The following is a 22996-nucleotide window of genomic DNA, read 5'->3' as shown; positions in this document are numbered from 1 at the left end:
TGGCTTCACCACCGACATGGGTCCAGCCTACATTTTATTCTAGATGCTAACTGCCTTTATTGCAAAACCCTTTTATAGGCATGGAAGAAGGTTGTATTTGGATAATCAAACTGTGAAGTGAGTAATCTACTAATTTGTGAATGCTGATTGCTCAATAAAAGACTATGTGGGTGAGAAATGCATCTCAATTAGAACTTGGACAGAATCCTAGAATTTTCTATCTGTCTTTCATTTGCACAGGGTTTTTGAAATGTTTATCAAGATGAATCACAATTAAGTCATACAGGTCATTGAAAATTAAAAAAAAAATTCACAGTGCTGTGCACTGGTGGCTCATACCTGTAATCCTAGCTACTCAGGAGGCTGAGAACTGAGAATGGAGTTTCAAAGCTGGCCTGGGCAGGGAAATCCCTGAGACTTTTATCTCCAGTTAGCCACCAGAAAGCCAGAAGTGGCACTGTGGCTCAAAGAGGTTAAGCACTGAAGCTCAGGGACAGCACCCAGCCTCTGAGTTCAAGCCCCACAACCAACAAAAACAAACAAATATCATGGGATCCATAAAGAGCAACCCATCCTTGGAAAGAACATTCAGGATGCCCCTAGCCTATTCTCATACATAAATAACTGTATATGTGTACATCTGTAGCATAAGTCTCAACATGCAAGATAAAAATGGAATTAAGGTTTTGCTTACTATGTAAATCAGTGTTCAAATCAGAAAGGAGGCTTGATAAAGAGCTTTGAAATGGAAAGAGTAGAGGAAAATATATCATCATATTTTTCCAGGATAATTTATCCCAAAGCAAGGGGTTATGACAAAATCCTCTTTTTCATGTTTCATTTCTGGATACAGCCATTTCTTGTAGAGAGTTCCAGGGAATGGTTAATAGAAGGTGAGGTAAAATTTTAAAGTAGTTTATGAAGAAAGCATTTTCTGCCTAAAAAATAAACATATTCTCTTATATGCATATGTGTAAATATCACAATGACAACCTTTTGTACAATTATTTTACACCAATTAGAAAAATGATACATGTTCTCTGAGAGGTGAAATTAGATAACCTGCAATCACTCAGGTAGAATCTCTGAACTTGTCTGGAGTTCTTTTATTCAGGAGTAACCATAAGAACAGCTGTAATAGTAACAAGAAGCCCATCCAAGCTAGTCCCCAAATTTGAACTTCATCTGATGACTCACAACTCCTTCTATTAGAATTCAGACACCAACCACACCTGCAATTGTGCCCTCTAAAGTCATGGCTCTTTCAGCAAAATCTCCTGCATCTTCTAACATATGGCCAACTCTTTCTTTCACCACATCATTCTACTGAAAATCCAGCCATCCTTTCTTCCGGGCCTTCTTTCATCTGAGCTTCTTTCTTCCCCATACATCTTGTACCATAGACACAGAGGTACAGGGAGGATGTTGGCTTCCTTACTCCTCCTCCTTACTTTCCCACAGTAAGATTCTATCCACTACACATGCCTTACTTCAAAGTACTGTCAAACTCTACAACCATTTTGAATTAACTCTCTTTTTCATACTCATGTCATCTGTGAATTTTGACGTGAATCTCTTCCATTTACTAAAGACATTATCTCCAGGTTTCTTGCTTTCCTGCACTGGTATAATTTAATATCCTGATTACTTCTCAGCTGTTACTCCCATACATACCCTGGGTTTGTCATTACTAGTACCCTCATTCCATTCATGATCTCAATTTTAAGCACTTTATTCTCCCATCATCTCCTTCTTTCTTCTATTCCATATCAAAAACAACAACAACAACCAGTGAGACATCATGAAATTCACAATCCATTGAACTACTCATTGTTTAATAATTCTTTTATTTCATGTTTTATGCACTTTGTATTACATAATCACATAATTATTCTTTTGCATTTATGGTCCTCCTTTCATCTTGCTAGGCATATCCCACACCTAGTTAATCTAGTTCTTCACCTACTACTTCACCTATTATGACTATGATGACTAAACACACAGCCAACCCAACTAGTCTTTCTCCAGGCACATTGACTTTAATGCACATGAGTCTTTTGGTGTATATTTCTAGTCCCATTCTCTCATTTGTTATTCTAAAGCTGTTCAAATCATGTGCCAGTCAAAACCAAGATTCAGAACATATGCCATCTGGGCATGTACACAGAACCAGTGGCAACCAGCTCTTCCTGCCTCACTGTTCAGGGCTCCTACTCCCTTCCCAATTGCCACTCAGATATTCTCAATTTTTCTATGTTTCAGGATATTGAAAGGTTGTAGGAAATTTTTTAGATAAGAATCCAAAATTCTTTCTCCTTAAATCCTCAGTGTCTCTTATTTTTTCATGTATTTACTATTTTTATTCTTAACTGATGACTTTTTATTTATTTCACTGATAAAAATAGAATCCACCAGAAGAAGATGTACACACAAAAATATCTTAACATTTTCTGCTGGCACATCTGCAAATCTGCCTTTTGTCACATTCTTATAATTGTCCATCATTTGAACAGTTAAGATTGGTCCTTCCTTTTGAGTCCTGTGTCTCTTCCCTTGCACATTGACTCAAGGTATTCTAGGACAATTCTTAATCCTCTCACAGCTCTATGAACTCCTTTCTTCCTGTAATAAATTAATTAATCCTTTATATACTGTCCCCAAATATTTTCCCACCTTAAAAAGAAAAAAAAAATCAACTTCACTAGATCATTTACCACTCATTTCTCTCCTTCTTTGCACACAAAACTCTTGCAAGTCTCTATGCACTGACTCTCATTTCACTCTTCCCAATATTTAAAACCCATTGAAGTGTTCTTCATAAGTGGAACTCATGTCACTAAGTCCAGTGGCCAGTTCTCATTTCCTCATCTTAATTGTCCTACAGTATTTGATTTAGTCACTTCCTTCTTGAAATATTCAAATACTTAGATTTGAACACAAATCTAGCTGAATTTCCCTTTCCCATATCATCTCCATCATTTTTCTTCAGGCCTCTATATTTAGGTTGTTTCAGTCCTTCTCATTTATATTCAGTTTGACCCTTGGTAACTGTTAATTCATCGTAATTGACCAGAAAATGCAAAAGATTATCATAGGCATCTCAAGTTCATTAGGTATGTTTAATTTGACTTCTGTGGTTAAATAACCTGGAAACATTGCTTGGTTCAAGGGGAAGTGCTGATGCAGGATCCAAGAAAGGACAAAGCTTTGTGGAAAGACAATCACTTTGCTCCTCAAGACAATGGAATATTGACCCAACTAGGAGAAAAGAAAATATGAAAGTAAAAGTTCTTCCCTACAAGAGGACTGTCTGTGATCATAAATTTTCTTATATAATTTTACCTTTTCAGAACAATGGTAAACTTCTTGCATTTACTCCATTGAAGAAGCAAAAAGGAAGAGAGAGGGTTGGGTTTTAAAAAATAGTTTTGTTTTTAATTAGCTTGTAGAATTTTGACAAAAATGATAGCTAACCAACCATGATTAAATATATCCTTCCTTCCCTTTAATTTTTAATTTTTAAATTGAATCCCTTCTGTTGTCGTTTCTTATTATCCTTTCTTTCAATTAAACAAGGAAAATTTATTTCTTTATATTAGTAATTTTTGGAAAATCGTTATTTTTATTTCACAGGCATAGGGATTAATTCCACTGTAGATTTTTTCATATTTTACTATTTTTAAAAAGCATGTATCAATATTTTTCAGTTAAAGTTCACTTTTCATTTCATTTATCAGCATCTCTGTCTCATGATAGTTCATTATTGCTACTTCAGTGGCAAAAATGGATGTTATGGAACATAGGTAAAGAGCTATTTGTACACTTAAACTACTTAGGCTTAATTTCCAATATTCAGAATAGCTATGAATAAAATGTTTTTGAAATTCATTTAAGTTGGGTGTGAGATTCTATACTCATTTCTTTGTTGGCATTTGCTCTTTTCACAAATTCTCTATCCTTAAGAATATGACCAAATTGGTACCGGAACAGGTCTGAAGACCAATGGAACAGAATTGAAGACCCGGGAATGAACCCACAGAACTACGCCTACTTAATCTTTGATAAAGGGGCTAAGACAATAGTTTGGAAGAAAGATAGCCTCTTTAACAAATTGTGCTGGAAAAACTGGCTCAACACATGCAACAAACTAAAACTAGATCCTTATATATCACCCTGCAACAAAATCAATTCCAAATGGATTAAAGACCTCGAAATCAAAACAGACACCCTGAAAACACTAAAGGAAGAAGTAGGAGAAACACTTGGGCTCCTTGGCACAGGACAGAACATCCTGAACAAAGACCCAGAAAGGCTACAAATCAAAGAACGGTTGGACAAATGGGACTGCATCAAACTGCAGAGCTTCTGCACGGCAAAGGACATAGCTTGCAAGATAAACAGAAAGCCCACAGACTGGGAGAAGATCTTTACCGGCCATTCAATGGACAAAGGCCTCATATCTAAAATATATGCAGAACTAAAAAAATTACTTTCCTCCAAAACAAAACTGCAAAGAACTAATAGCCCACTCATCAAGTGGGCTAAAGACCTACAAAGAGACTTCTCTGATGAGGAAATGAGAATGGCCAAGAGACATATGAAAAAGTGCTCTACATCACTGGCCATAAAGGAAATGCAAATCAAAACAACATTGAGATTCCATCTCACCCCAGTAAGAATGTCATATATCAAGAAAACTAACAATAACAGTTGTTGGAGGGGATGTGGCCAAAAGGGAACCCTACTTCATTGTTGGTGGGAATGTAAACTGGTTCAGCCACTCTGGCGAGCAGTATGGAGATTCCTCAGAAGGCTAAATGTAGAACTCCCCTATGACCCAGAAACCCCACTTTTGGGTATTTATCCAAAAAACTACAGACAAAATCAAAGTAAAGCCACCAGCACAACAATGTTCATTGCAGCGCAATTTGTCATAGCGAGAATCTGGAACCAACCCAGATGCCCCTCCGTAGACAAATGGATCAGGAAAATGTGGTACATATACACAATGGAATTTTATGCCTCTATCAGAAAGAATGACATTGCCCCATTTGTAAGGAAATGGAAGGACTTGGAAAAAATTATACTAAGTGAAGTGAGCCAGACCCAAAGAAACATGGACTCTATGGTCTCCCTTATTGGGACTAATTAGCACAGGTTTAGGCAAGTCACAAGAGAGGATCACAAGAGCCCAATAGCTATAGCCTTATGATCCCATAAGATTATGCTAAGTGAAATGAACTCCATTTTATGACAATGATTGTTATATCAGAGTTGAAACTACTTTCAACATCCAAAGTGTATCTGTAGTTTCAACTATTGATGATGTTCGTGTATCACCTTCTTGTGATTGTATCTACACTATCTCTGTAATCTTATCTGAGTGTATGGGAAACAGTGTGTACTGGTATTAGAATTAGGAAATTCAAAGGGAATACCAAAATTGAGAGACAAAGGGTAAAATACGAGAAACAACAACAAAAGCAATACTTGCAAAACTGTTTGGTGTAAGTGAACTGAACACCTCAGGGGGGGACGGGAGAGGGGGGAGGGGGGTATGAGGGATAAGGTAACAAACAGTACAAGAAATGTAACCAATGCCTAACGTATGAAACTGTAACCTCTCTGTACATCAGTTTTATAATAAAAACTTAAAAAAAAAAGAATATGACCAAGTCTTTACTAGGAAGCAATTCTTTAAAAATAGACTTGTAGTTTTGGTACAGATTTTTTGTATTTTTATTGGTGAAAGATATGCTGGAACTATATCAAGATTTCAGATCTAAGTAATTATTTAGAATTATTACTGCATTAATTTATCTTACTACCTAAAATTAAAAGTTAACATTAGCATATGCACTCTTATAAAACTTTGAATACACATTTTATAATGCATCATACCATTTTTAAAGTAAAGGAAATGAGATATTAAAATGCAAATGGGTACTCCTACTATAATGAATTAAGAATGAAGCCAACAAAATTTTTGCAAAAAATCTTATTTCTGTGAGAGACCACTCAAATATGAGTTCCATACTCTTTGCCAGTGGATACAGACAGTGAGCTCACATTTTATAGGTTATCATTCACCCCAATCTTTTGATTTGGAGTTTTAATGTATTTATCCTTTAGATATAGGATTTTTGTCACTGAAACTTTTTCATAGGGCATTGTGATGTTCACACCTGTTTTAACAGGTCAAACTGGTTTTTATATGGAACTCTTTATGAGGTTTATTCTAAAATGTCTTCTGCATAGTATTTGAAAATCTTTTTTCTAGTCAACCACTAAAATATTTACTTTGGAGGTTTTGTTTAGTCTTTCACTAGGATAGGTAGCAATTTCTCAATGCTGGAAATCCCTGGCTACTGAATGGAATGTATTAGCTTTAAGATTTTGCTTTTTTTTCTTGTAAGAGAACAAAGTGAAAGGGATGAGAAAAAAATTAAGAAAAAGTATGTCCATTCGGTGTGGGCATTGAGTCACTGAGCAAGTAAAGCCTAAAATTGAAAATGTGAATAGAGAAAGTAAATAGCTAACAATAGGAAGTCTGTGAATAAAGTTATTTTAGTTTTAGAAATGGAAAGGGGGAGAAGCTGTGTGTTGGGATGAGCAATGGGGTTTGAGTGACCATTGTTGACTTTTTACTCTAACTTCAGGGTTTCTTCTTACATGCGGACTTTTGAAACTAGGACTTCTATTGTCCCAGTTGGTTTGTATTTGACTGTATCCAGCTTTGCAGAGTTCTTGTTTTTAAGTTAAAGTGAATTAGAAGTACTCCCAGTAATAGTACAGCTCATAGGAGTTTAAAAGTCACTGTAATCCCAAGTGAAAAAAGTGACCTAAAACAGTTAAAATCTCTTCTGTCAAGAAGGGAGAGCATAGAAAAGACCATCCCTCATTAAACTAAAGATACAATCAGGGATAGAGGGAATCACAACTTACCTGTACAGAAGCTATCGAGAAAAATTTCCACAAAAGCCAAAGCCACAGTGAGAACATTTGAACTGAAGTTGATAAAATTGCTGAAGATCTCATGAGGACAGCACTAAGATCAAAAGAGCCAAGTACAGTGGTTCAAGCCTATAATAAAAAACTCTTGGGAGGTGAAGATCGAAGGATCTCAATTTAAACTGGATATAAACATTCACCAAGATTTCATCTTGCTTCAGTCATGGAATAAGGAAATGGATTTTGTGAATGACTCAAGTCTTACAGGATACTCTGCCTGGATTGCCCTTCCTTCTACCTCTACTTGTTCAAATACACAGTTCATCCAAATACAGCATCTCATTCTAAATGGCACTTTCTATATAAACCTGCCCTAGATATACCAGTTGTCCACCAACTGACAGATTCCACTTCTGAATTCTTAGCTCTTATTTAAGGATATACTGAAACATTTAAGGACCTATATCTTCTATAATATTTTTGAGAGGTAACTCTTTTCAGACATTACAAAATTACAAGTATGAAATCAAGGCACAGGGTCTTGAAAGATGCTAAGGAAAATGAAGTTCCTTCAAATACTAGCTTTGCCAGCTTCATATTAAGTTGACTTCAATCTCACAGAATTTCCCCTTTAGATTGTCCTGTCCTGAAACAAATACTACTTTACACCTGACTTTCTCTTATAGTGTACAAACTGTTTAGAAAAGGAAACATTTGACTTCTATTACATTGTATTAGCCTATAGATACTCATTAGTGATGAAGAATAAGTTAGCCAAGTTAGCAGTGAAGGCAGTCTGAAAAGCCACTACTTTATAATTCCAACTTGGTGATGTTCTAGCAAAGGCAAAGCTACTAAAGTAGTGAAGAATGGGAGTTACCAGGAATCACGTGGGAGGCAGGGATGATAGTGAGTTTTTAGGGCAGTGAAACTACTCCACATGATGCTAAGAATGTGATATTTAAAGGCTGGGAATATGGCCTAGTGGCAAGAGTGCTTGCCTCATATACATGAAGCCCTGGGTTCAATTCCTCAGCACCACATATATACAAAAAGGCCAGAAGTGGTGCTGTGGCTCAAGTGGCAGAGGACTAGCCTTGAGCAAAAAAAAAAAAAAGAAGCCAGGGGCAGTGCTCAGGCCCTGAGTCCAAGCCCCAGGCCTGGCAAAAAAACAAAAACAAAACAACAAAAAAGAATATGATATTTACATTTCTCAAAACTCACAAAAAGACCACAAAGAATGAACTTTAGTAAAAATGATTATCTTTGGGCAATAATGATGTTGTAACTCACCAACATGGGATATATTGTTGGTTTTGCAAGCCTCCATTTTAAACTAACAACTTCCCTACAACATGCAAGCATAAACATGAGAAGATTGTGCACTCTTGTTCACAGAAACATTATTCACACTATCCACAAAATGGGAACACACTAAAAGTTCATTTACAGATATATGGATAAGTCACATATAATACAAACATACACTAACACCCTTAGAAAAGACGAAACCCTAGGATATGATATTTAACATAGCTAATAATAGAAAACATTAAGCTAAGTGCAATAAGCCAGGCACAAAAGATTAATGTTATGATTAATGATTTCACTCCCATAAGGGATTTAAGGAGCACTAAAAAAATAGCCATAGAAAGCAAATTCATGATTTTAGAGGTGGGAGGAAGGGAATTATTGTCTAATGGGCAAAGTTGTTCAGTGCTTCAAGACAGAAACCACTCTTTTCAACTTAAATAGAAGGGAATGTGCATTTACCAAGTGCCATTGATCTGTACTACAAGTTTACTAAAATGATAAATAAAATGTATACCCTACCATAATTTAAAAACATCCTGTTTCTTCCTTCTTCTCTTTTTCTTTCTTTCTTCTCCTCCCTCCCTCCCTTCTTTCTTTCCTTCTTCCTTTCTTTCTCTCCCTTTCTTTCTCTTTCTTTCTTTCTCTCTCTCCCTCCCTCCCTCCCTCCCCATCCTTCCCTCCTTCCCTCCCTCCCTCTCTCTCTTTCTCTCTCTCGCTCCTTCCCTCCCTCCCTCCCTCTCTTTCTTTCTTTCTTTCTTTTTGCCAGTACTGAACTCTGAACTCAGGCCCTTGTGCTCTCACTTGGCTTGTTTGCTCAAGGCTAGCACTCTGCCACTTGAGCCATACCTCCACTTCCAAAAGACATCTTTAAATTATGTGTCCTGATTCATGTCATTCCATCAAAAGGATGCATGTTCTGTGTTTTATAAGGCTTAGAATCTTGGATTAGGGATTTAGTCGGTATGACTAGTGAGCATACCTGCACTGGATCATGGCTAAAAGGTTCAGAAGTGATGAATGAATACCAGGAAACAGATGATTTTCTCACAAACAATAGGATTTTATTGACATGTAATATTTTCTTCCAGAAATAAATAGAAATGCAATCTCTTTAAAGGTTCATTTGCATTGGGAAGTCTATGTGTCCTTGATAAGAACAGTAAGATTTTTTTGGTACCATTTTCTTAAGAACTGCATCAACAAGGAGAGCCTTATCCTGACCACGATTCATACAGATGTGTCCAACATCTGCTTTAGCCCCAAGGCTTCTCTCCACACCATAAAGGTGACATGTGGCTCCTGGTCATTACCTCCCTCCTCCCACCCTAGTTTAAACATAACAGATCATAAAAAATAGTTTGTACCATAAAAAGTCAACATTTCAAATATAAAAATGCTTTTGTACAAATATAATTCATGATATAATCATTCTTAAAATACACCATTGTTACATAGGAGTGTGAAACATTATTAAAATAAATATTTTCTAGAGAAAATTTCATTTGTATCACAAAATTATAAAATAGAAACTTATAAAACTACTTCATGATTGAATGTTCTTCGGGAGTCTCTCATTCTCTCTCCATTCTGTAGAGGGCACACAAAGCTATCCTGAAAGCATACTACCACCTCTCTGTACGTTTCTGCTTTGGAACAACCTGTGCATTTACCCACAGAGCCCATGGCCTACCTACCTATTCGCTCTGTACCTGCAGCTTCTGCAATCATCCTGCAGATCAGAGTCTTATAAGATTTTTGCTTTCTGAGTGCGAGAAAGGCATTTGAACTTCCATGTTGAGGGAGCTATCTTATTCGGCCTGTTTGTCAATGCACCAGGTACTTTCTCCAGTTAAGGAAAATATTCTGCTCATCCTAATATTTCCCTGTTTGATAGAACTGTCTGACACCAACTCTAATTTCCAATGTCTGTACATTGTAATTAGAGGTTTAGGCATATTCTAGTGGGCCATTTTGTTGCTCCCACAGTATTCCAACATTTGCTTGGAAGACAATAGATTTGTCTTTCTAAATATTTTGGAGAGAGGTGAGAGAGAGGTTATAAATCACATAATCCACTAAAGTTTCCAGTTATCATTACTTAATCATATCTTGAACTGGTCTGATTTGAGTTCTTCAATAACACAAATTAACCACATTTACCACTAAACAATAAACTGAACAACAGAGCTGGTTGACATGTATAGCTGCCTTTCCAACTACTACCAAAGGGCAAGTGCTTTCAGGAAAAGCTGGCTTGCAAAACACAAGTGGTAAATCTTCAAGGATTTGAAGTACTCTTCACACAATTTCACCATTGCCAGGAATCCAGTTACCCAAAGGCATATGAGTATCCTTAATTCTTCTTACCAGTGTACCCTTTCTTTCAAAAACAAAAGTTTCATCCTTGCTGCTCAAAGCAAAGGCCCACAATACTTCTTCTTTGAGCCATGTCTCATGCAATCCCTTGCAATCCTTTCTAGAGTCGGGTTTCTTGGACCTCTTCCTCTGTCTCCTCCTTCAGAGCTGCAATTTGGGATCGAGACTTGTGCTTGCTAGAGTTGCGGTGGGGAAAGAGCTTGACCCTGTCTGAGGAGCTGATGGCCTGTCGGAACAAGCTCTTCTCACTCAGAAGCTTCTGGATGGAATCATACTGCCTCACTCTGTTCTCTTCTATGACCTAGAGAAGGGTATAGTAAGATCTTAGTCAGACGGCTGCTCAGACAAGAGCAGGGAAAGAAACTGGCACAGGCTCAAAGAGAAGAAAAAGCATTTCATTTGTACCCTTTTATTTTCAATAATCAGATATAACTCATTTGATTGTTGAACCCACTTGCCTTAAGGACATTCTACCTTCTATAAAGTTAGCCATATTTTAATCTTCAGGAGCTGGAGATTTTTTTCTTTTCTTTTCCAAAAATTAGCACTGTACTAAGTAATGCACTTCTTCAGATAATGTTAGAGGAACTGAAGGTGTTTTAAAAACAAGAATGATTTGTGACAGATTCCTTATATAACTTAAAAAATTGAGTTCACAGCACAGTAAAGCATGGGACCTTCTTCAACACTGTATCTGAAGTTTGGTAATTCCAAATTGGCCAAGGTACACTCGAGTTTAATACGTGTTCATTGTATGTTAAAGTTGAGCAAATGCAAGGTTAACAAAATTTAAGTGTCTTACACAATCTCTTGACCTTGTCCACAGAAGGGTAAGAGATGATAAATCTGCTCTGAAACTTACTACTTTGAGCTTAGTAGAAATAATGATAATAAAGTCCTTCAATAAGGAACACTTTTACCTCCTGAAATAACCTGATCTATTATATTCCATAAGCCTTTGACACTAAACCAGAGGAGATTTGTGAATAGCACTTGAAAGAATCTGTAGCAGATTTAAAAGCATAGTGAGAAGGTATCTGGCCCAGAGGCATTAACTTGAGCCCCAGACCATGATCAGAGAAATAAAGTAAACCTCTTTACTAGTGTATTTAAACACAAATCACGTTTACAGATAAAAACTCCTTACCTGTGTCTAAGGAAGAGTTAGTTATTTTAAAAGTCAGTAGGATTTTTACATTTTAATACTAGAAATACTTTGTGACTTGGTTCCCAAACAAAGGCCTAAATAAGCATAGCTATCTGATCAATCCCTGTTCCCTTGTTAACATGCTGCTATTTTAAGTGCAATGAATTTCAGCCTCACTTTGTAGCTGAAATCTCAGTAGAAAATATGTGTTTATTTTGAGGAAAATTGGATAATTTTGTGACACAAGTTTTCATTGAAAACTGCTGCAAGTTGCAGTAACTGTCACATAAGAGAAGGCTATCAAACTTACAAGGAAAATGAGATCTTAAGTACATATATAAAGGCTCACCAAAAATTGTTGACATTCCAACATTGCTTCTATCCTGTGTTCACACAGGATAACTGTGCAATCGGCAAATGCTTGCTTTAGAGCTCTTCGAATTATTTGATAGGTTCTAGAAAAGGAAGAAAAACATCACACATGTCATTCATTTCTGAATGAAGGTTATTTTCTGCCTTTGTTTTTGGCAGCATGCCTAAAGTATCAATTTATTTTTCAATTATAACAGTGATATGGAGTTAGCCACAATCACCTGTCCGACCATGAGGAAGACTAAGTATTCATTAATAAATAGGGAAAAATATTTTGAAGAAAAATTGAAAAAGAACTTTCACTATGTAGAATCAATAGCGGTTTTTACTTTTGTTTTTGCTACAAATATATTTATGGTATAAATGGGATGTAGGAATCAGAATGTGCCCATATGACTAAATAATTTCTTGTATGTTGACAAGGTGGGAGGGTTTGTGTGAAATCCAGAAGAGAATATTCAGATAAAATTCAGCAGAGAACACAGGCTCTTCAGCAAGGAAGTAAGCATGTGTGCTCAAATCAAATAGTGATTTTTTTCCCCAACAGGTAATTATTTCATATCTGAGGATTCCCCTACTTGTAGATGTCATCGCTTACTGGGAATTTGTATATTATGCATTGTGAACTGAAGTAGCTCTCAATGATTCTACTTCCACTGTGTCTCATTACATAACAGGACTTCTGAAACTCACATGGGATCCAAATGAGCACTGGGTTCATCAAGCAGTAAGATCTTTGCTTTGCTGAGAACAGACCTGGCCAAGCACATCAACTGCTTGTGACCATGGCTTAGCACATAACCCCCATCCACAAGGACAAAGTCAAGCTTCCCAGGAAACTGTTCTATCACAGATCTGAGTCCAACCTGCATTTTAAAAACATAAGAAGGAAAACATTGAGAGGGTACTTGGGATACTTCAGGGCTAAAATTGTTCAAGAGGTTGACAATCTAAAAATACACATGAGAGGTTAGAAAGATTAAATTTCATTTCAACCTTCACACCAATTCTCATTATTTGAGCAAAATTCTCTTCATAGTCTTGGCAGGTCTAAAGAAACAGTTGAGAACTTATGTCAGATCTGTACTTCATGTATTTGGGAAACTTGAAGTGTCTGCTTACTAAGTTCTAAGTATCCCAATATATTGTTGAGAAAACTATAAATTATAAGTAGCTCCTGAAGTCTTAAGGTTCATAGAGATGAGCATATATTATTACGACACCATTGAATACATGCTGGGAGCAATTACATATACAAAAGGCAGTTATACACATTATCATGTACAGTATAGAAGAGCCTAGAGTAAAATCTATGATATGACCTTCCATCTTTACACTGTATAGTTTAAATATCTCCGAAGGGATGAGCAATATCACAAAAGACTAAGCTGAAAGATTTTAAAAAATTACATATCACATTTTACTATTAATCTCGTCACTTCACAAAAACTACTTGTAAGGAATTGATTTTAAAAATCTTTATGAGATTAAAAAAAGAAAGCTTTCAGCTAAAAGAGTAGCATAATAAAGAGAGTGAGTAAGGGTGACTATGAATAAAGTACTTTTATGCACATATGGAAACAGAACAATGAAAACTGATGAAATTGTTTTAAGAAAGGGAAGGGGAACAAGGAAGGCAGTGATAGAAACTGATAGGTACATTTATGCAAATATAGAAATATCACAATGAAACCCTCCTTGTACAAATAATGCAGCCTAATAAAAATAACAAAGGAACACAAAAAGAAAAGTTTAAAGTGTGGTAAATACTTATACTAAAATAAGATCTCACATTAACAACTTAAAATGGTATATGAAAAGGAGATTTAATGGGCTAAAGACCTAAAAAGAGACTTCTTTGAAGAGGAAATGAAAATGGCCAAGAGAGACATGAAGAAGTGCTCTGCATCACTGGCCATAAAAGAAATGCAAATCAAAACAACATTGAGATTCCACCTCACCCAGTAAGAATGTCCACTATCAAGAAAACTAATAATAACAGATGCTGGAGGAGATATGGCCAAAAGGGAAACCTACTACACCGTTGGTGGGAGTGCAAACTTGTTCAACCACTCTGGAAAGCAGTATGTATGGAGGTTCCTCAAAAGGCTAACCATAGAGCTCCCCTGTGACCCAGGAGCCCCATTTTGGGGCAAGACCACCCTAAAGCCAGTAGCACAACTATGTTCATCGCAGGACAATTTGTCATCGCTAAAATATGGAACCAACCCAGATGCACCTCAGTAAATAAATGGATCAGGAAAATGTGGTACATATACACAATGGAATTCTGTGCCTCTATCAGAAAGAATGACATTGCCCCATTTGTAAGAAAATGGAATGACATGGAAAAAATCATACTAAGTGAAGTGAGCCAGACCCAAAGAAACATAGACTCCATGGTTTCCCTCATCAGGAATAATTAGTACATGTCTAGGATAATCCTAGCAGAAGATCACAATAGCTCAATAGCTATGTCCATATGAAGATATAACATGATGTTAAGTGAAATGAAATCCAAGTTATGGAAACAAGTGTTTCATCATTGTTGTTGGTATGTTCAACATCCCATGTGAAAACATGCCTTTTTCTTTTGTCTTTCCCACAGTTTTATCCCTGATGTCACAACTAACTTTGGTACCCTAAATATTGTATATATGTGTATTGGAATTAGGGAATTGAAGGGAAAGGGAATAACAAAATGGAGAGACAAAGGATATAAAACAAACCAATGCAACAGTAATACTTACAAATCTATATGCTGTAAACCAACCGTACAACTCATGGGGGGGAGGGAAATGGGGAGGAGGGCATGCAAGTGAAAAATTGAGGGACGAGGTAACAAGTTGGATAAGAAATGTATATATACTGGTATTAGAACTAGGGAAGTGAAAGGGAATATCAAAATCAAGAGACAAAGGATAAAAAGACAATCACCTCCAAAAGCAGTACTTGCAAAAGCATTTGGTGTAAACCAACTGAACAACTCATGGGGAGTGAGGGAATAGGGGAGGGGGAGGGGGGGAGATGAGGGAGGAGGTAACCAACAGTACAAGAAATGTACCCAAGGCCTAATGTATAAACTGTAACCTCTCTGTACATCACTTTGACAATAAATAAGAAAAAAAATTAAAAATTGAAAACAACAACATAAAAGGAATGTATGCACTGCCTTACACATGAAACTGTAACCCTTCTGTACATCACTTTGACAATAAATAAATTAATTAATTTAAAAAGAGACCTACCCATTGATGCACTTAGAAGCCATGTGGAAAAAAAGAAAAGGAGATTTAAATCTCCTAGATTTTGAGATAGATTGTGAAGATTGGGCTCAATTTAATAGGCTATATTCTTAAGCTGGAAAGTTTGAAAAATACTTTGAAAAAGCAAATAATTTATAGAAACTCATTCTATCAAAATAAGACAAAAATCATTGAAGTTTTGTCAATATTCAAATGAGTGTGCTTTCAATTATTCTTAGTTGCTGAGTTGGGTCAAAGTGATACATACAAAATTTCTGCACTCTGGAATTCATCCTTGGGTGGGAGGAAGTGTTCCATTTAACTCTTATATTGGCAGAATTGGATAATAGCTGTAAGAAAGAATCTCATGTTTTCAGAGATGAATTCAGAGTGGCTTTTATCACCATAAATTTAATGTACTCACGTGTATACCATAAACAAAAAATTTCTCATGAGAATAAATCTCATTTGGTAAAAATTCATTAAGGTTTGAAAAGGTTTTCTGAGATGGTAGGGACTGTAGCACATTATTAATTAGACAAGCTTTTTGGAAGTAAAAACATGCTCTTCAGCCTCAACATATTAATTAATTCGTTCAACATATAAATACTGAGATTTTTAAATGCTGGTAGCCAAATGAAACAGTTTTGATGAATCACAACTTAATGTATGCTGGTTTTGGCTCTGCCATGATAATGTATGAGCTAAGGCAAATTGCTTTGCTTGTTTATCCCCTACTCCATGGAAAACCTCCAAATAGAATTACAAGTCTACTTTATTTTAGAAGTCTACTTTATTTGAGTCTGTTACCTTAAATACAAAAAACGGGAGGAAGTAATAGCATTAATCTTGATGAGTTGTTAATATTAACTGAGATGTCTGTGGGAGGAAGCATTGTTGGAGTCTGATAAATAACAAGAACATGGGTGCAGTCTCTGAAACATGATCCTAGTATGACAATACGGCTTTCAATATTTGCACTTTGCAAGTTACCTTGGGAAACAAACACCAGGAAGTAGGGGCCAGGTGTGGTGTAATAAGTGCTTGCAACTCCAACTTCTTGGGAGGCAGGAAGAGGAAGATAATATTTTGAGGCCATCTTGAACAAAAAGCAAGAGGAACTCTTTCCCAACTAAGCGGGGTATGATGGTACACATCAGTAATTATGGTTATTCAGGTATATAAGAGAATTAGGTCTGAGGGCAGACCAGATAAACTTGAGACTTCATCTAAAAAACTCTATAAGCAAAAAGGATTGGGGCACAATTGTGCCACAACTGTAGCCCAAGTGTAAAACACAAAAGCCCTGAGTTCAAACCCAGGATGACCAAAACAAAAACAAAGAAACAAACAAACAAAAAAAGGAAGTTAAATCATATTTATAGTAACAGGGTTGATAATTGGATAATCATGGAATATTCTCATTCTTGATTTATACTAGTTACACACTAATTTCCTAAACTCATACTAAAAAAGCTACATAACTGACTTACACTTTGTACTTTCCCATGATTAAAAGCTTAACAAAGTGTGTCTTTCCCTCCATATGAAACTCTTTACTACAAGTAAACAATAAAATACATACGCATCTATCATTGTCAATATTTAAAGAGGAGAATTTTAAAAGTGAATGACAATGAAATTGACCAACTAGGGATATTCTGTAACATTCTTATCTCACTGCTCTATTTAGTATGAAGTACTGTAAAAATTTCTGTAACCATAATCACTTAAAAAAGGTCACTATAAGTCAATAAAACTCAAAAGTTTGAAGTCAGTGGCTAACAATTTCATAAAGTACCTCTTTTCTGTTAAAAATTTTGTGATATTTGAAAAATGAGAAGTAAAATAAACCAGGAATTGTTTTTGGATAGATACAGTTACTGTTACCGAATATATTGCTTATTGATAATCTGTTTATACTGGTACTTAGTCATATGTTTCTTAAATAACAATAATGATAGTTTATCAAATTCTAGAAATTTTGTGAGACCTGGTGAATAACACTAGGGTCTTCTTTGAAAGAACTAATAGTCCAGAGGGAGTAAAACTGAGAAGTTATTGTTCAAGTGATAAGCAATACAAGGCCAAGGAAAACAAAAGATAAATGAAAATAAAGATTGTTAATTTATTGACATTTAACAGCAGAATTATAAGATGTCTAGTGCTGTCATCACAAAACCACTTTTTAGCAAACTTTTTAAAACATTTAAACTCAAGCCAAAAGAATTGGAATCTAAAGTTCTTAAAATACTTTTATTCCCAAGTTGGGATTAAAAAAAAGCACTAACAATTTGTGTATATAAGGAACCTTAGAATAAAAGAATTTCCCATCTGTATGTTGCCCAGCTAATAAATTGTATTTGTTGCCCAATTTGCTAGTAAAAATTGTGTTTTGTATCATGTCAAACTAAAAAGTCTTCAAATTACCTAGCTTCATAAATGCCATGTATTTTGTCATATTTATTTTATTCAGGATTAAAATAAAAATGAAAAAAATTGTTGAAAGTTTGTAAAGGACCAGACATCTCATTCAAAGTAATGGCTTTTGCTAGCACTATGTCCTGCAATGCTGTTCCAGAGCAAGGGCTGATTCTTATTTTTAAAAGAAGGATATAAAAAATTCAGAAGAGTGAATTGCAGTTTGAAGGGTCCATCAGTTGGTAGTTATAAAAATAGGCACTCAGCTCCTCTTTATATTCGTGCCTCTACTCTCCAAGCTTCTCGCCACAAACCCTAAAAGGCAATCAACCTAAAAGGCAATCCTTTATGCCATTAATCTTGCTTCTAAAATAGCTTACTTGGTTATTAACGTATAGTGTTGGGACTTTCGTAAGTAATCTAAGAAGCAAGCAGTTACCCCCAAACTTTTATTCTAAAACTGAGAGTCATGATGCTTAGAGTCTGAACTACCCTGAGACAGTTCATTTGGGGGAAACATTTATCCCAGAAGGACCCTCACTTCTCAAAGCTTAGCATCTTTATTAAAATTGAGATACTATGGGGAGAACGATGGAAGGGGTTCCATGCAGTGTACATGGAAATGGACATGGTAAATTGAAACCACTGTACAATGATTTGAAGATAATATCGGTATGCTAATGTCTGCTGAGTATCAGTCACAAGGCTTTTCTCATGGTATGTCACATGTAAAATGGAATCCTTTACTCACTCATTTAATCAATGTTTATCAACACCATCCGTGTTTGTAACACTATTCGAGGCTCTGGATACACTATAGTGAACAAGACATGATCCCAGACTTAGAGAAAGTGACAATTCTTCTGAAAATATGGATATTAAGAAGTAAATCTCCTTCCAGCATGCAGAATGCTGGGAAGGGGAGAAGGCAGAAGATTCTCCTAAGACAGGCTCCTCTCTCATACATGGGGCATCAAGTTAAGTTTTTGGAAAATGCCATGTGTATGGAGAGACTTGCAGGTAGTGACAGCCTGGGAGAGTTTCCTAGATTCAGAGAACAGAAAGCACTTCCTGCTTTAGAGAAACTCAGAATAGTCAAACCACAGGAAGCCCTGGGAGAGCAAATGTTATATTAGAGGGACACTCAAAAAACCAGAACCATCAAGGCCCTGGTAAACCACTTTAAATATCCTGAACTTTGTCAGGCAATAGGAACCATAGGAAAGAAGAATGGGTGATCAGACATGGGGTTGAGGAAGGTCACCAATACTGCAAAAAAGAAAGTGCTGGACTGTTGGAAGCCAATGTCTGTTTAGACTTTTTTGTACCAGTTTAGAGTCTGACACACCTTAAAATGTTCCCATTTGCCTAAGCTATATGGTTGATCATATAGGAGTTAAGTCTAAGCTTAGTACCTTTTCACCCAAATGCCCTTTTCTGTTTTTCTAGTCTATTGCTTGGTGACTATTTGGGCTTCTGGGCCTCTTCGAAACAACAAACACAAAAAAACTTCACTCCTATTCAAAGCACATGCTATTAACATGAAGACAACATCATCACCTTTGTTCATAAACAGCAAATATTCTTTTGAAAAGAGGATCAGTAGAAAGATACACCTAAATATTGACTGAAGAATGAAACTCGAGACATATAAATATTTGCATTATATTGGTATTTAGAGTCTTAACTGTGTCTTCTAAGATTTTGGATTATTTTATGATCCTCTGTTCCCACAAATTTTATTGTGGTTTGACAATACTTTGCAGACTTTACAAAGCCTGATGTCTTCCCTTCCAAGTTCTTTCCCACAACACCGTGTTCCTGTACTTCACCCTGTGAAGTCACATCAAAGACCTTAGAATGTGTCACTTGCAGTTTAGTTAATGTTTTCTCTAAAGTCCCTGCTCTTGTTAGGTAATAAGGAAACTTTGATAATGAAAACGGTTAATCTAAGTGCATTTTACTAGGGGCATGTTAAGGTTGGGCACTCAAGGAGGAAGTGTTTAGCACTCACTGGCAATTCAAAGCTCCTGGCAAAGTCTACTTCAGAGAGAGGGAAAAAAGGGAAGAACATGTTATAAATAGAAACTGGACTACAAAAGTGTAGGTAGTAGTGGAATGATACTTTCAAAAACTCTTAAGTCCCAACTTGTCTATATATGATTTAGGAAAGACTTTGAGCTTTAGATATTTTATTTTATTTTTTAACATGCATTCAGTGGAGCTTTAGATATTTTAAATGAATGCTGAAATGAGTCAAAACTTTTGGAGTTTTTGAAATAAAATAAATGTATTTTGCATATGAGGAAGATGAATTTGAGGTGTCAGGGATGTGCTGCTACTTCTTAGTAATTTCAACTCATACACTGACATCTTGACTCCTAAGGTACTTGCATTAGGAAGTGAGAACTTTGGGAAGTGCCTAGGACATGAGAATGGAGCCCGCATGCCGGAGATTAGTGCCCCAGAGAGCTCATTCAGTTCTATTAGGTAAATACTCAAAAAGAAGGCATCATATCTGAACCAGAAGCAGGTCCTTAGCACACACCAAATAGTACCCACTGCTCCTTGGATTTTAGACTTACCATCTTCCAGAACTATGAGTAATAAGTTACTTTTGTCTATAAACTAATCTGTTTATGGTATTTTGTTATATTAGGGTGAATGGGTTAAGACAAGGCTTGTGTCCACTGAGGAGAGCATTGGTCTCCTCAAATTAGATCAAGATTGTTCCATGTAGATTATTAGTTCAGTCCCCCTAAAAGTGTGTGTAGGCACGCACACACACACACACACACACACACACACAGTTGTGCATGATTATCATAGCTATGATGACCGCTTGAGTACATAAGCATTACCTCCTTCAAAATTATTCCAGTTTGGCGTCCTTACCTCATCTGCAACTTTCCATATTTCTTGATCAGTCCACTGTTCATAGGGATCCAAGTTTTTTCTAAATGTTCCAGAAAAGATAAATACTTTCTATAACAATAAAGAAAACAAGAAAGCATGAATAAATAAAACAACTCTTTTCCTTACCTTATTTTTAAAATATTTCAAGAAGAAAAAAGTATTTTAAGACAAGAGAACAAACAGCCATGAAATTACATCCAGTTTCCTTAAATGTCAATATTTTATCATGGTTGGTTTGTGTAATTTTTTAAAGAAAGGAAGTTTTAGCAGCATTTTAATTTCCTTGTGAACCTTTTCCTAATCCTAATGTTCTTAGTGCAAAGAAATTGAGATCACTTTAAACTTTTCTCTTTAGCAATATTCCTCAGTTGTAAGAAAATACAAAATTTGAAAGCTTAAAAAATAAAAAGCTTGGGGCTGGGAATATGGCCTAGTGGCAAGAGCGCTTGTCTCGTATACATGAAGCCCTGAGTTCGATTGCCCAGCACCACATATATAGAAAATGGCCAGAAGTGGCGCTGTGGCTCAAGTGGTAGAGTGCTAGCCTTGAGCAAAAAGAAGCCAGGAACAGTGCTTAGGCCCTGAGTCCAAGGTCCAGGACTGGCAAAAAAAAAAAAAAAGCTTATGATCAACATGTTAGACTAAATTACTATTTTGTTAATGTATTTTCCTTGGATCTTTTTGATAACTCTAGCTTCCAGAGAGATTTTGACATAGCTTATGGTTATAGACAAACACATACATTCACATGGCTTATAAACCAAGGCACAATACTACATAAACTACCAAACAGGGATAAAACACAGCAACAACTTAGAAACTGACAAAAGAAGAAACCAAAAACTCATTTAATTTCATGTGTTTTACAAAAGAGAGACAGATAAGACTTGGTGTGAATCAAGTAGAAACTAAATCTAATTCCCAATGAAGAGCATTATACAACCATTACTCTGAGACTCTGACTTGTCATATCATGGCCTTATCAAGTTTAAAAAAACCCAAAGGAGAAGAATTTTCTCATTGGGAAGTCTCATGGAATCTCTTTATGCAAATGTGTGAACGAAAAAAAAATTGATGTTAATGTTTAGAATAATTTTTCCTCTATCTTTGGTTGATAATACTCACTAAGAAGAATTAAGAAATAAATTTTTGAAGACTTAGATTTTACAAATTACCTTAAACCAAAAATGTTTGCTTGCTCAGTGCTCATCTGGTCTGTAAGAAGCCGCATAAGGCAAGTTGGCTACAGACGATGGTGTCTGTAAATCTCAGACAGAATATCTCAGGATCCCCCACCCCTCCTCCTTTTCCTCCTCCTCCTCCTCCTCCATTTTTAGTTTCCCTTTTCCTCTCCAGAATTCTTACGCTAATATTTCTCAACCTGCCTGGAAAAGGTGGGGGCTCCTACGGTACTTCACAGGATTGGTGATAAGAGTGCATAAGATCATGAGCTGTATGATGAGCACATTTGTATACCAACTTCCACATTTCCATGTACATAAAAGCAATATCCAAATAAGTTAAAGGGAGTAGACAAAGGGGATTACTGAGGAGTTCTGGGACTAGAGAAGTAAACAAGAACTGGTCCTGACCACTTGTCTCCGTTTATTATTTAAACAAAATCACAGTAAAGCCACCAGCACAACAATGTTCATTGCAGCACAATTTGTCATAGCGAGAATCTGGAACCAACCCAGATGCCCCTCTGTAGACGAATGGATCAGGAAAATGTGGTACATATACACAATGGAATTTTATGCCTCTATCAGAAAGAATGACATTGCCCCATTTGTAAGGAAATGGAAGGACTTGGAAAAAATTATACTAAGTGAAGTGAGCCAGACCCAAAGAAACATGGACTCTATGGTCTCCCTTATTGGGAATAATTAGCACAGGATTAGGCAAGCCACAGCAGAGGATCACAAGAGCACAATAGCAATACCCTTATGATCACATAAGATGATGCTAAGTGAAATGAACTCCATTTTACGGAAATGGTTGTTATATCACAGTTGTAACTACTTTCAACATCCCATGTGTATCTGTAGTTTACACCGTTGATGATGTTCTTGTATCACCTTCTTGGATTGTATCTACACTATCTCTGTAATCTTATCTGAGCATATTGGAAACCATGTATACTGGTATTAGAATTAGGAAATTGAGAGGGAATACCAAAATTGAGAGACAAAGGGTAAATTAAGAGAAACAACAACAAAAGCAATACTTGCAAAACTGTATGGTGTAAGCGAAC

The 22996-nt window shown here is 36.1% G+C and overlaps 1 protein-coding gene across 1 annotated transcript in view; it reads right to left on the bottom strand.

Moving 5' to 3' along the window:
* Positions 1 to 9815: 9815 nt before the first annotated feature.
* Positions 9816 to 22996, bottom strand: part of Cftr (CF transmembrane conductance regulator) — a 145613-nt gene continuing 132432 nt past the window's right edge. The window contains exons 24-27 of the mRNA XM_048337623.1: positions 20722 to 20811; positions 12854 to 13026; positions 12138 to 12243; positions 9816 to 10942 (exon numbers count right to left, since the gene is read on the bottom strand). Of these exons, the coding sequence (XP_048193580.1) occupies positions 10742 to 10942; positions 12138 to 12243; positions 12854 to 13026; positions 20722 to 20811 (570 nt within the window). The 3' untranslated portion in view covers positions 9816 to 10741. The remainder of the gene's footprint in view (positions 10943 to 12137; positions 12244 to 12853; positions 13027 to 20721; positions 20812 to 22996) is intronic.

Source organism: Perognathus longimembris, chromosome 2 (genome assembly GCF_023159225.1).
Source record: "Perognathus longimembris pacificus isolate PPM17 chromosome 2, ASM2315922v1, whole genome shotgun sequence".
Classification (NCBI taxonomy): domain Eukaryota; kingdom Metazoa; phylum Chordata; class Mammalia; order Rodentia; family Heteromyidae; genus Perognathus; species Perognathus longimembris.
This window is presented reverse-complemented; position numbering and strand designations above follow the sequence as displayed.